General features: G+C 52.0%; 1 protein-coding gene across 1 annotated transcript; it reads left to right on the top strand.

Moving 5' to 3' along the window:
- Positions 1 to 400: 400 nt before the first annotated feature.
- FOXF2 (forkhead box F2) lies at positions 401 to 6,183 on the top strand. Its single transcript, XM_055705495.1, is given in 7 exon segments — positions 401 to 649; positions 651 to 722; positions 725 to 898; positions 900 to 1,199; positions 1,201 to 1,398; positions 1,400 to 1,418; positions 5,328 to 6,183. Coding segments are annotated over 7 exon segments (1,179 nt in total). The 3' UTR covers positions 5,495 to 6,183.
- The last annotated feature ends 6,982 nt before the right edge of the window (positions 6,184 to 13,165 follow it).

Genomic DNA, 13,165 nt, shown 5'->3' with positions numbered 1-13,165 from the left:
GCTTCCTCCCCTTGCCGGATTAGGCAGCGGGATGGTCCCCAGGTGGGGGGCAGAGGAGGAAGCGGAGCGGCGCTGAGCGAAGCCTCCGCGGGCGGCGCGGGGAGGGCGGGGGCCGGGGCCGGGGCCGGTCCGGTCCATCCCGCCCAGTGCCTGGCTCCGGCGGAAAGCAGAGGAGCCATTGCGCAAGGGACCGCGGGGAGGGATGCGCAGGGCGCTGCCGCCGCCCCGCCGCCGCCCGCCGCGCTGAGGAGGTGCCCGGAGGACAGCAGCTCCCACCGCCGCCCCCACCCCCCCGCTCTCCCCCTGCGGGGCACCCCCCGCCCCGGTACCCACCCCGCCCGGCTCCCCCCCTTCCCTCCCAGCCTCACCCCACCCTGCCCCATTCCCCTCCCTCCGCCAGATGACCACCGAGAGCGGCCAGCAGCGGCTGGAGCCCCCCGTCCCTCTCCGCTCCTGCAGCCCGGCTCCCGGAGCTCTCCAGATGAGCCGGCCGCCCTCCTCCGCCCTGGAGACCTCCACCTCCTCTTCCTCCACCTCCACCTCCTCCTCCTCCTCCTCGGCGGCGGCGGCGTCCTCCAAGAGCAAGAAGGCCAGCTCGGGGCTGCGGAGGCCCGAGAAGCCCCCCTACTCCTACATCGCCCTCATCGTTTATGGCCATCCAGAGCTCGCCCTCCAAGCGCCTGACCCTCAGCGAGATCTACCAGTTCCTGCAGGCCCGCTTCCCCCCTTCTTCCGCGGCTCTTACCAGGGCTGGAAGAACTCCGTGCGCCACAACCTCTCCCTCAACGAGTGCTTCATCAAGCTGCCCAAGGGCCTGGGCCGCCCGGGCAAGGGCCACTACTGGACTATCGACCCGGCCAGCGAGTTCATGTTCGAGGAGGGCTCCTTCCGACGGCGGCCCCCGCGGCTTCAGGAGGAAATGCCAGGCACTGAAGCCCATGTACCGCATGATGAACGGGCTGGGATTCGGCGCCTCCATCCTCCCGCAGGGCTTCGACTTCCAGGCGCCCCCCGCCTCCCTCGCCTGCCATTCCAACGGCTACAACCTCGACATGATGCCCAACGCCATGGCCAGCGGCTACGAGGGACTCAGCGGCGGCCACCACGTCCCGCACATGTCGCCTAACCCCGGCTCGACCTACATGGCCAGCTGCCCGGTGACTGCCAACGGGGACTACGGCCCCGACAGCAGCAGCAGCCCCCGTGCCCTCCTCGCCGGCCATGGCGAGCGCCATCGAGTGCCACTCGCCCTACACGAGCCCTTCGGCTCACTGGACAGCCTCGGGGGCCTCGCCCTACATAAAGCAGCAGGGCCTCCCCGCCGCGAACGCCGCCTCCTCCAGCATCCACTCGAGCGTGCCCTCCTACTCCCTGGAGCAGGGCTACCTGCACCAGAGCCCCCCGCGACGACCTCTCAGGTAGGGGCCCGGAGGGGCGGCGGGGGCGGCGGGGAGCGCGGCGCCGGCGGGGGTTCTCCGGCGACGAGGGTTTTGCGCGGGGAACCCCCGACCCTCCGCGGTGCAGGAAAAAGAGGGGCATTGTCTGCGAGCGGGAGGAAAATACGCGTGGGCTGGAGCTGCTCTGTTTCGGGGAAAGGGGGCTGTCTGGGGAGGGGGTTGCGGGTACTGCTGCGAGCATCCCTTCTCCTCGCCCAGCGCCAAGAAGGAGCGCTCCGAAGAAGGCTCGGCTCTGTCCCGGCTCCGTCCCGACTCCGTCCCGGTTCGCACGTTGCCCCCGGTGCCGGCGACATGTGCGCAGTGGCGAGAGCGGGGCGAGCCCCGCCGCCGCCCAGGGAAACCGCGGCCGCGTCGCGGGAGGAATCAAAAAAAAGGCGTTAAATGCTGTCCCCTGAGCCCTGCGGGGAAAAAAAGCACCCGAAAAGCCAAAACCCACTCGCTTATCTTGAAAAATGCGAGAGAGATTAAAGCGGATCCAGTGTATTTCTGCAACCGGAGGGCAAGAGTTTTCTGGTCTCTGTCTCCCACCTCCCCCCCCCCCCCCCCCCCCCCCCCCCCGGCCGGTGATTACAATGTCTGCTCAGAAAAATCCAAGCACAAAAATGGGTAAAAGATGTTGGGCTCTTACGGGGAAATTTTCCAAATAGCCCTTTTAAACATGGGTCCCGGAGGTTAAGCAAACAAAGACAGTCTGGGCTGGACCACACCGAAGAGGATTTTAGCCTGACTTAACCCCTATGAGAGCGGGGTCTTGTTCAATTTTATGGGAATTTCAACAAGTAACAAATACAGGCGACCCTCAGCTCTGGGTCCCCTCCCGCCCCCTCCTTAGGCGCCTGTCAATCACTCTGCTGTCCCTTTGCGAGCCCCGCAGCCTGCCCCGGCCTCCGCGGGGCAGGGCGAGCCGCAGCCCGGCCGCCGGGGAAGCCGCTTTACCATCACCGCAGCAGGGACGCTGAGGGTCAGGGGACAGCAAGCGGTTGCAAATTTTCCTCCTTAAAAAAAAAAAAAAAAAACAAACCAAAACCAAAACCCAAACCAAAACAACCCAACCCCTTAAATAGTCCCGGAGTGGCTCCTGGGGAGAGGCGGCTGCAGAGCGGGTCACCGCCTTACCGGCGTTTCGGCGCAGAGGGGTGCGGGGACGCGGTGCGTCCCCAGCTGGGCTCCTCCGTGCCCACGGGGCTCTGCTACTGATATTTAAACCACTTTTCGGAGATTCAGGTCGTCCTTCCACGTGGTTTTGGGAGCTGGGGTGAGAGGCCGGCGGGTTTGCAAGGGCATCTCCCGGCCGAAATACGTACCTTTACCGTTAGGATTTTCTGCTTTGTTTTGTTTCATTATTTTTAAACTTCTTTTCTTTTCCTTTCTTTCCGATTTTTTTTCCTCTCTGCTTCTTTTACTCCTTTTACTCCTGCGAGCTACTTCGTAGGGCCCAGGGGGCCACGCGTGGTGTGGGAGTGGGACTGGCCTGGGGAGCGGGGCTGGAGGCAGCTGCCCCCTCCTCCTACCAGCCACCCGAGGTGGGAAAGGCGATTCCTGGAAGAGAAATTTTCATTGCGAAGCAGCCCAAGAACAGCTCTTCAAAACAAAAGGCAGAGGGAGAGCGAGCAAGGGTTCTGGTCCCCCCGAAGCCTCCACTACGGTTTCCGAGGCTAAGGCGGTTTAAATCCGAATTGTTTCTGTCCATGGACGGATACACAGGCAGACGGACCGACGGACGCTTTCTTACTGCCGACGACGAGCGTCCGCTACCAGCAGCTCAGATTTAACGCCACCACTCTGCAAAACGGCGTTTCTCCGCTTATTTTCTAGAGCTTCAGGCTCTGGGCCCAGGACTTTAGTGGAAGCCATCCCCATTCCTTGATTTAAAAAAAAAAAAGAAAAATTAACCCTCTTAATGTTTTTTTTTGCGTGGATCCAGTCCTCATTTGTGTGTGCAACGTAAAATCTCTGCGGCGCAAACGTTTTAGTAGAGTGAAAGGAGATGGGGAAAAACGATCCGAGCTCCTTCATTCGCAATTGTTACCAGCAATAATTTTTCTCCACCTCTCCCCACAAAAGCGGTAGCAAGTGAATTTCGCCTTTCCCTTTCTTAGTTAAATGCAAAGCAAATTCGGTGGCAATCGCTGTCGATCGGTCAATAATCCTCCACTCATGACAGCGACAGGGCAGACTTAAAGCCTTCAATTTGCGTCAGACCCAAGAATAAGCGAGGGAAAAATTGGAAACAGGAGGCTTGGTTCTGCTAAAAGGATTTTGAAGCTGGGGGGTGGGGGGGAGTGGATTTTTTTCGCACACTATTAAATCCTGCTAAATGATTGAATCAGGATTGTAATAAAGTGCCCCGGTTTATGGTGAGCATACCAGCAGGGTTATTAGAAAGCCGAGGAAATCCAGAGAAATAATCACTTTTATAAAGTGAGCTCTGCGGGGTGAAGGAGGGGACAGTGCCGGAGGAGACGGGCTGTGCCTGCCGCCTGCGCAGCCCCGTCGGCCGCCGCCGCCAGGCTCGGCTCCGCCGTCCCCGGGAAAACGGGGGATATTTCCTTATTTTTTTTCTTCCTTTTTTTTTTCTCTCTTTTTTTTTTCTTCCTTTGTCTCACTCTCCTTCTCTTTCTTTCGCTGTTTTCCCTATCCCCCCACCCCTTCTTTCTGTCTTCTTTTTTTTTTTTTTCCCTCCCCCTTGACCCTCGGTCAGATTTGACAGGATCCCGCTAGCCGAGTTTGACATCCACACGCCAAACCAAATCCCTCTCTGGCTCTGCCCTGCGGGCCTTGCTTAGGCAATGCTCCCCTCGCCGCCAGATCCAGTAGGAACCCTGCCAGATTAAAGATCCCAGCTCGGCCTTACGGCTCGGGCTGCGGCGGGGGGTGGGGGTGGGGTGGGGTGAATCTCCCACGAGGCCCTGGGACTTTGTCCCCTGAAAGGCTGCCTTAGGCTGTGGGAAATGGAAATGGGAATTTGCAAGGTCGTTTATGTGTCGGTGCCATGGATGTACTTCACTTGCGGTTGATAAACGGTAGGGTGTCCTCGGTCTGTGTCTAACGTTTATGAAAACACACATGCGAATAGGCGTGCACGCTCATACACACATGCACACATAAATAAATACAGTATCCACACACAAACGGATCGTGACTGGAATTCAACCTGCAGCCATTCAAGTCAAAGGCAAAAAAAGCAAAAACCTCGCAGGAACGGGGGAAGAGGGAGCCAAGATGGGGAATCGGGTTCAAATGGCTGCAGCGCATCCAGAAAAACACGCAAGTGGCATCGTCTTCTAGCACACCCACACTCCCTCAGCTACCCCGCACGCAGAGCTGAGCTACCGCACCCGCTGATCAGCGGGGCAGGCAGCGGGGAAGGCAGCAGGCAGTGCGGGTGTGCCCGCACGGGAGGGATGCTCTGAGATACACTGTGCCCGGGATGCAGCCGGGCATGTGTCCCTGGGCAGCCGCCTCCGCACGGCTTCCTCTCCGCAGCCCGTGTGCCCCCCGGCTGTGCAGTTTGTCACCTCCCCGCAGAGCAGGCACGGGGGCTCGTACAAGCACGGCTGCAACCTCGAGCCCACCCACACGGGTGGTGGGGGGCTCCGGGGGATCCACCTCCCCTCCTCACCCGGGGCGGTGGGACCCGCCGCTCCTCCTGCCCTACAAGCTGGGCAGGCTTTGCCCCGGGGGAGCGCCCGGTTCTCTGCCGGAAAAGCCGGAGAGGGGTCTCAGACCTTGCGAGGGGAGCCCACACAGGAGGGAAGGGAGCAGAACCGGCAGGCAGCCTCTCCCCCCCGCGGGTGAGGGGGAAGGGGGCTGCTCCGCCCGAGCAGCGCTACCCGACCGCTGAGCAGCTCTTGTTATTTCCTTTTGCAGTGGGATTGCCTCGCTACCAGCATCACCCCTCCCCGGTGTGTGACAGGAAAGATTTTGTCCTCAATTTTAATGGCATTTCGTCGTTTCACCCGTCCGCTAGTGGATCTTACTATCACCATCACCACCATCAAAGCGTCTGTCAAGACATCAAGCCCTGCGTGATGTGAAGGCAGCGCCCCAACAGAGACAATCAGGTGGCATGGAACAGAGCCGAGGTATAGACGGACCCACGCAGATTAAATATAATGTGCACTCTGATAGCATTGATAGTACACGAGTCACTTAGCAAAATTACCTAAGGAAGCAGTGTTGTCAGTCCCTCCATCCCTTGAAGGACACGTACAGCCGATATAATGCTCCAAAGCTCTTCCTAAAAGAAAAATGCCTAGTGGGATGTGTTGGGTTAGGTGAGATGTAAGTGTCCTTATGCCAAGTCTGACCACCTTAATCATAAACCGGCTTTCTGTGATCTCCTAAAGAATCGAGCTTTGGGAAAGGGAACAATTCGATGTATTTTTATACGAGAAAGTGTCTTTGAATAGGAAAAATAAATCTCCCAGCTCAGCACCTGTGAGGACTCCCCCTTCCGTTGCTGCGTTAGCGGGAAATTTACTTCTTTATTTTTTTCTCTCCCCGAGACCCACCAAGGACACTTTGTATGGACTTCAGCACCGACCGATTGATATTATTAAAACAGTATTGTTTAGCCTTTTCGTGTATAGACTTTATGAAAAGTTCCATTTTTCCCAGTATTGCAGCAATACAACGTTTTGTTTTTTATTTTTGCAAAAGTTGTTTTCTACCACAATATTTTTTAAAAATTTATTTTAAATAAATCTCGTGTATACTCACACACTATTGCTTTAAAAGGAGAATATATTTGCACTTATGTATACTTTTTACAGTTTGCCAAAATATTTTGATGTACAAATTTTTTTTTCAATAAAATGTATATAAACGACGATGTACTGGACAGGCACTTCTTTTCCCTCGTGTCCTGAGAAAACTCTTCCACCCCAGCAACCGAGATCGTTAAAGCTGCAACCCCAAATCCTCCAGCTGCTGGGGGAGCGAGCGGCTGACCCGAGGGGGCCAGTGCCGTGGTCTCTGGGCTGCACTTCCCGCCCTCACCCACCTCCCACCCTGCTGTGCCCCCCGTTCTGGGCAGGCTTTGAAACAACCGGACACCAAAGCAGCAGAGGCCGGGCTGCCCCCTCCTCTCTTCGAGGGGTCCCCCGGCCCCAACCGCCCTCCCCGCTGTTCAGGGCTCAGTCCGGGTGTCCCCGTCCCGCTTGCCCACGCAGCCCCGTCGGGGTCCCTCTATGCCTCGAGGGGGCTTTGTCAGGTGCGGGGGCAGGAGCCCCTCTGCAACACGGGGGCGCACCCGGGAGGGCGTGTCACGGGTGGGCGGCGAGAGGGATCTTGGTACGGGCTGGGGGAGGCACTGAGCGTGGCGCGGCCAGTGGACGGGGCGGGAGGGGAGAAAGAAGAAAAGAAACAAAAGAAAACAAAAAAGCCCCCCCCCCCCCAGTACCCCAAGCAAAACAAAGCCTGTCCCCAGGACGCCGCCGTGCCCTGCGGCCGGGGATCGGAGCCGGGCGCCGGGAGCTGCTCGCCCGCCCCATCCTGCGGCCGCCCCCGGGCACGCCGACCCCACGGCCCCCACGGCCGCCCCGCCGGGGGATGCCCGCGCAGCCCACCCGGCCGGGGATGCCCGCGGCGCTCACCCGGCCCGCCCCGCCCCGGGGGCAGCCCTGCGCGGCCCCGGCCCCCGCCCGGGCGCAGCTCGCCGCCGCCCCCCGCTCAGCCCGTTCCCCCGCCCCAGAGGGACAGAGGCTGCCCGCACCCCCAGCGCGCCCCGCAAGCCGGGGCACCCCCGACACCCCGCCCCGACTGTCCCCGGCCCCGCGCCCCAGCGCTGGGAAGCGCCAGAGTTTCAGCCAAACGGTATATGTACTTGTGTGCATGCATATGTAAATGCATACATACATGTATAACATTATACCTATGTAATTATACATAGAGATAAGACTCTTCGTCTTTTAAAACACGCATTTATGCTCGAACATGCCCTTTTCTTCCCTGAGCTTCTCGGGGCCTGCGATAAATTATAAAGTCAGTTTCAGAGTTTGCTCCGACCACAGTGCTGTGTTTACATTCTTTCCGAGGCAAGCCTGCATGGTCGTAATTTATATCCTAAACACTCGAACGTAACTTGTTTACACAGGAATGACAGGACCTCAATGAGAAAAAAACTGCCTTTCGCCTCCGCGCGGCCGGGCGCGGGGCGCCAGTGCCCTCCAGCGGCCCCGGCTCCGCAGCTTCCCTGGGTTTTGGAATTGCGACCCCCCCACTCCCCACCCCCGCCCCGCGATCGCCGTTATATCCCAGAAAACGTGAGTAATGCTCACCCTGGCTGTTCCCCGAAGAAAGGGGAAGGATTTGCTGGGGCATCCTTCAGTTTGGGGTTTCTGTGTTCTCCCGTCATGACTGAAGACTGTTGCCGTTTAACAAAGGTTCCGTTTTTCCCGGTAAAGCTTCCCGAACAAAGGATGGTCCTTAGACACCTCTATGTTTCTGGGTGCTGTCAGCAAAAGGAACCCAGCCTTTTTCTTCTGAATTTAAGGGTGACTAGCAAACGACAGGGAGGAAAAAAAATGGCCAGATTTTTAAGTTAATATGATCTGATTTTGTTTTGATATTTGATTTTATTACAGTACCTTCTACCCCAGAAATTCAGCTCTTGTTTAGTCTCAAGAACTCCAGTGGCCACAAAGCTAGTGGGAGTCAAGACCAAGAGCTATGTCACTGTGAGGACAAAGTATTTATGTTTAGCCATACAGTTAAAAATTATTTGCATCTTTTTATATACGTTAACAGTCATCGAACATGCCCAAATACTTCATATTTTAGAAAAAGAAATTCCTTGTTAGAGATCCAGCATGTTGAGGCTTCTCATCGTAGCAGCAGTGATGCGGTACTCATCTCTGAAACTCCCAGAGACCTACAGCATCAGAGAAAGCTGAAATTTGTGGTGTTAAAACGAAGCCAGAAATCTAGATGTGGGTATTTAGGCTGAGCATTGTGAGAGCCCAAGAGGGCGCACCCGAAGTTGAACGCGTATTTGCCGATCACCCTGTAGGAAGACCTGCAGTTGCTGTGCTAAAATGAGCCTCAGTTGGTATAAAAGCCCAGCCGGCCTGTGTCCCTGCAGCTTTCTTAGCTATTGCTCTTTTCTATGAGAACAGTCTACTCTCTTCCTCTATATCCTTTGTTAGCTTTTCATTCCTTGCCTGCTAAGGTGTCTCTGACTGTTTTGTCCTCTACGTGTGCACTGCAAAATGCCTAAGTGATACGCTTTTTTCCTTTAGCAGCACTGTAGTCCAAGTAGCGCCCAACAACAGTCATGCACCTCCACGGAGTCTGAAAATACCATCATCGCTTACTTTCAGCTTAGGGCTTCAGCCATGCAGCCTGTCCTTAGGGGTGAGCAGAAAGGAGGATGAGAGCAGATAGCTTCTGGGTGCAGGGTCTGCTTTTGGCCTATCCTGATGAAGAGCTTGCGTATCTAAAGAGCTGCATTAGTTTTTCCAACCAGATCAGTTGGTCTAACGCATTAGTAATGCATCTCCCACAAACTTCGCCTCGCTAATGACCTCAGACCACCAGAGCTACAAGAAAGCTACAACTAAACTGCAAATAGTTAGTCATCTAGACTGATGGTATAGCTCACATTTGGTGAGGCGCTAGGCAAATGGATTGAACATAGACTAATCCAAACATTTCCATTATTAGAGCACACTAGGCAGAGTTTCCGCAGGATGGGAATGAAATCACGCTGGAGTGCCTCAGTTTGCGTGTGATCCACTATAATCTTATATATATTCTCCATTCTCTGGTTTCATCAGAGTCTTATGGCCTCAGTGAAGGGATTTTGCTTGTGAGGGTGTTTATGTTACACAGAGAAAAACCACTCAACCACTCCAAAGCTGGGATCATTTGAACAATCAATTTAACATGGGCAAAATTAGCCAAATGCAGAGATATCTTATGTGGGATGTTCAATTTCTAGCTGGTAGCTGACCAAAGCACTCTTTAAAATGGTCGAGTTTATCAATCCCATTAAATCCCCTTGCCCATTATTCTATTAAGACCAACGTCAGATTAATATCTTGCTGTGTTTTGGCTCAGCTGGCAAAGTACTTTTAGCCAACACAATATTTTCAGTTTAGTGAGAGAGTTTTAGCCTGCTTTGGAGGCAAAGAAAAGTAAAGATTTTTAATTTATTTTGTTTTACTCAGCAACAATAAGCCTGATTTTATTGAACTAGAAAGATTTGCTCATAACATATGCATGAGGTAATATTTAAATAAGCCTGTTCAATAAAATGCTAGGTATGTCACTCAGGCCCTGAGAAAGCAAAGTGCTGTTTTCAATTATGATTTTAATATACCTGAGCATGTGAGTACTCCCATTAAAGTCAATGGGATTATGCAGACGCTTAGGGTTAAAAGTGCTTTGCTGAAGAAGGATGATGGTACTAGAATTAAACACTACAGGTTCCTCCTATATGCTGCAGCTGGGCCCTGTATAAGAACTGGAGTAGAATATACCTGATTCATATACAGGATGAAAATTAATTCAAAACATACTCTGGCTTTGAATAGAGATGTATTTTATAAAACCTGCTGGCATTAATCTGCATGAAATACTGCCTTAGCTAATAAGAACACCCGGGCTTTATTTATATATTGAGCCATTTGATAGATACAAATGAAGAAGAGGTAAATAGAAGCCAACATATTTTTGAATAAAAGCCCAGAGGTTCTCTCAGAGTTCAATGATCTTTGTGTCTAGATTATAAAGAATTCAGAGCAGCTTCGTGTGATTTGCCAACTACTGAATAGAGCTCCAAAACATCTGTAATATTAAACAACTTCAAGCCTCCTTTTTATGCTTGTTTTCATCCAACAGTGATTTATAGAAATCTATTGGCTTCTCCATTGGTCATTTCTAAAAAGAAATACGCCAGGAGGAGGACGAGGTTTTAAAATTTGTTGGGATACCACTACCAAACTGCAGCTGGAATTAGAGGTATTTTAACAGTGGATTTAGATTTATTTAGGAGATTATGAAGAAATGTTAACTGCATTACATCGGTTATTTTAACCATTGCAAAATGAATTTGTGGCCTTGTGCAAAGAACCATTGGGCTCACAGGTAATTTGATGTTTTTGGGGTAATTCAAAGAGACTGAGCTGCTTTTGAGGAACTGATAAAGAACAGATTTCTTGGACTAGATCCCCACTGCTAACATTTTTCTTGCAGTAGAGTTGCAGCCCATTAATTCTCACTGTCCAAATACAGGTAGCATTAGTTTAAATTAGAAGTTTTATAACTGATTTAGCTGAGCTACTGAAATCCTTTATGTACACAATCTTATCTCATTTTCAGAGATCCTCTTTGGATTGGTTTATACCTGTCCTGATTAACATATACCAAACACATTTAACTTGCTGAAAAATCTCTTGGTTTTATTTTTGTACCAGTTCAGACTAGTTTAAAACTACTTTCTGAGACTGGGTCTAATGCATAACAGTTTTCTGATATCATGCAAGGCAGGATTCAGTTCAAACTGCCTAACTGGTGTTTATGGACACTCCATCACTGTAATCCCTCACTTCTACACGTACAGCTGCAAGCTATGCCAATATGACCAACTTTAAAGTGGTATCAACTCCCCAAAGCTGATTGAAACTAAACAGGGCAGTGTCTGTGACTAGGCAATCCTCATGTTAAAGGGCTGCAGCTTTTCCCTGTGAGATAGCTGAATGTGACCATACTGGAAGCTCCTGGACGATTTTACTTGTGGAATCAAGGCTGTAAAATCAGGCCTTGGACCTTCTTGCCTTCATGTTTTTTTTCATCTGGAGGTTTCTCTGCCAGAGATTTGTTTACCACTGGTGGCTTGCAGAGTATTTGCTGGTGGCTTAGAGACAGCTATTTGGTTACAGGACAGTGCCTCTCATCCTTTGTGGTGGGGAGAATATGTACAAATGGGCGGGGGAAGATGCAGTGAAGATTACAGTCAGCAGTATGATTCATGGTTTTAAAAAAGGAATAAAATGCTTTCAACATTAAAATTGCAGAAACACAGGAATGTTTCCAGTCTCTGCCACATCTCCTTTGGCACATGGTGTCTTAGTGCTGGTAATGTTAGATGGCTGCTTGACCGTTAATGAATGGAGAGTGGAGCTGTTCACTAGCGAGCACAAGGAGCACCAGAAAAGCACTGGAGGGAGTGTACTTTGATCCCAGGTGAATTAACAGGCAGAGCCATAATAGAGAGGGTGCAGATACTGGGGAGCAATGTAAATGTTATCAAGTCAGGGTAATCACTGATAAAAGAGGTGCAAGAACAGAGGTAACTTCTGCAGCCACCACAGGAAGTTCTACTATGTAACTATGAAAGGTAGAATTAGGTCCCTTAAAAACAAATGTCAAATTCTGCTCCTCATATCATGCAATAAATCCTGCTTTCACACATGAGACATTCCCCTCACTGCAGTACACCCCTTTTGCCCTTCTGAGGCAGAAGTTGAGCTGCACTGCAGTGATTCACAAATACTCCCATCCTGATCTGGGAACTGGGACATTGAATACATCAATATATTTGTTTCACTCAGTGTCAGGCAGCAAGGAGAAGCGTACAGGAGAAAAAGCAATAGTTCAAGATAAGCGACCTCCAGTAAACAAAGGCTTGTCCCAGGACAGCAGAAGAGCAGGGGGTAGGAGGAACCTGGCTTGACTCCCCATTGAAAGTGTCCAAAGTGGTCTGAACAAGCACAGCCAGGGCACAAGGCTCAGCCAAGTTACTCAGCAGGCTCAGAGGCTCTGTCAAGAAAGCAGTAGGAGCTGTTTAGGGAAATCTATCTGAGACAGGCATGTGTGAAGCTACCCAGCCTAGCTCAAGCTCCCAGTGGCAGGCAGTATGGAGAGACATGCAGAGCTAGTAGTTTTTCAACTACTTTTTCTTTAAAAAAGTATTATTTTGTCCTTGAAAATCAACCAACCGCTTGTATTTCAGAAGACTACTTTTTTCCTGGACACTTGCAATTGCAGGGTCCCCCAAAGATGGCAGATGCCCAGCCCCGCAGGCACCCTGGGGAGAGCAGCTGGTGCACTGCATGTCACTGCAGCCTTTGGCCAGTGAAGCCTGATCTTCCACCCAAGAAGGGAAAGGACCACATCTCTGTGCTTGCCCTCAGCAAGACCTTAACGAGGACAAAGTCAGAGCTCAACTGGAGCAGCTGATGCCTGATGTCAGTGTGTTTGTGATGGTGACAGTGGTGAATACATCACAGGAGGGTGATGACAGCAGCAAGAGCTAAACCTGGCCAACAGAGTGCAGAGTGGTATTCTCCCAGCACGCCTTTTACCTCTGATATTTTCAGCCTTCTTTTGCTGTCCCCTCTTACTTTTCCATGCCTGTTGATTACCCCAGAACATTTCTCCCTCTGCCAAGTGAGTTTTCTTTCAATGCTGGGACACAGGACTTGCTCCCATACTACTTCAGACAATGGCCTTTGTTGCCAAAACCATGAGGGCAAGGAACGGCCGTGAATGATTCATACATTGCTGTTTCTGTTCTAATATTATAACACCAGATATGCAGATCTCTGCAAACCCTTGACATTTCCTCTACATTTTCCCGCTGATTTCCTCCTTATTGTTACAGATGAATTGCTTGCACTGCAGCCCTACTATAGGACCAGGGTTTAAAGGTATCCCTCAGTAAAAGAAAAGACCTCTACATGTGCTTGTTTCCCAAATGCAAA

The sequence above is a fragment of the Falco cherrug genome, chromosome 3 (genome assembly GCF_023634085.1).
Source record: "Falco cherrug isolate bFalChe1 chromosome 3, bFalChe1.pri, whole genome shotgun sequence".
Taxonomy (NCBI): Eukaryota; Metazoa; Chordata; class Aves; order Falconiformes; family Falconidae; genus Falco; species Falco cherrug.
The sequence above is the reverse complement of the archived record's forward strand: the minus strand, read 5'-3'. Positions and strand labels throughout refer to the sequence as shown.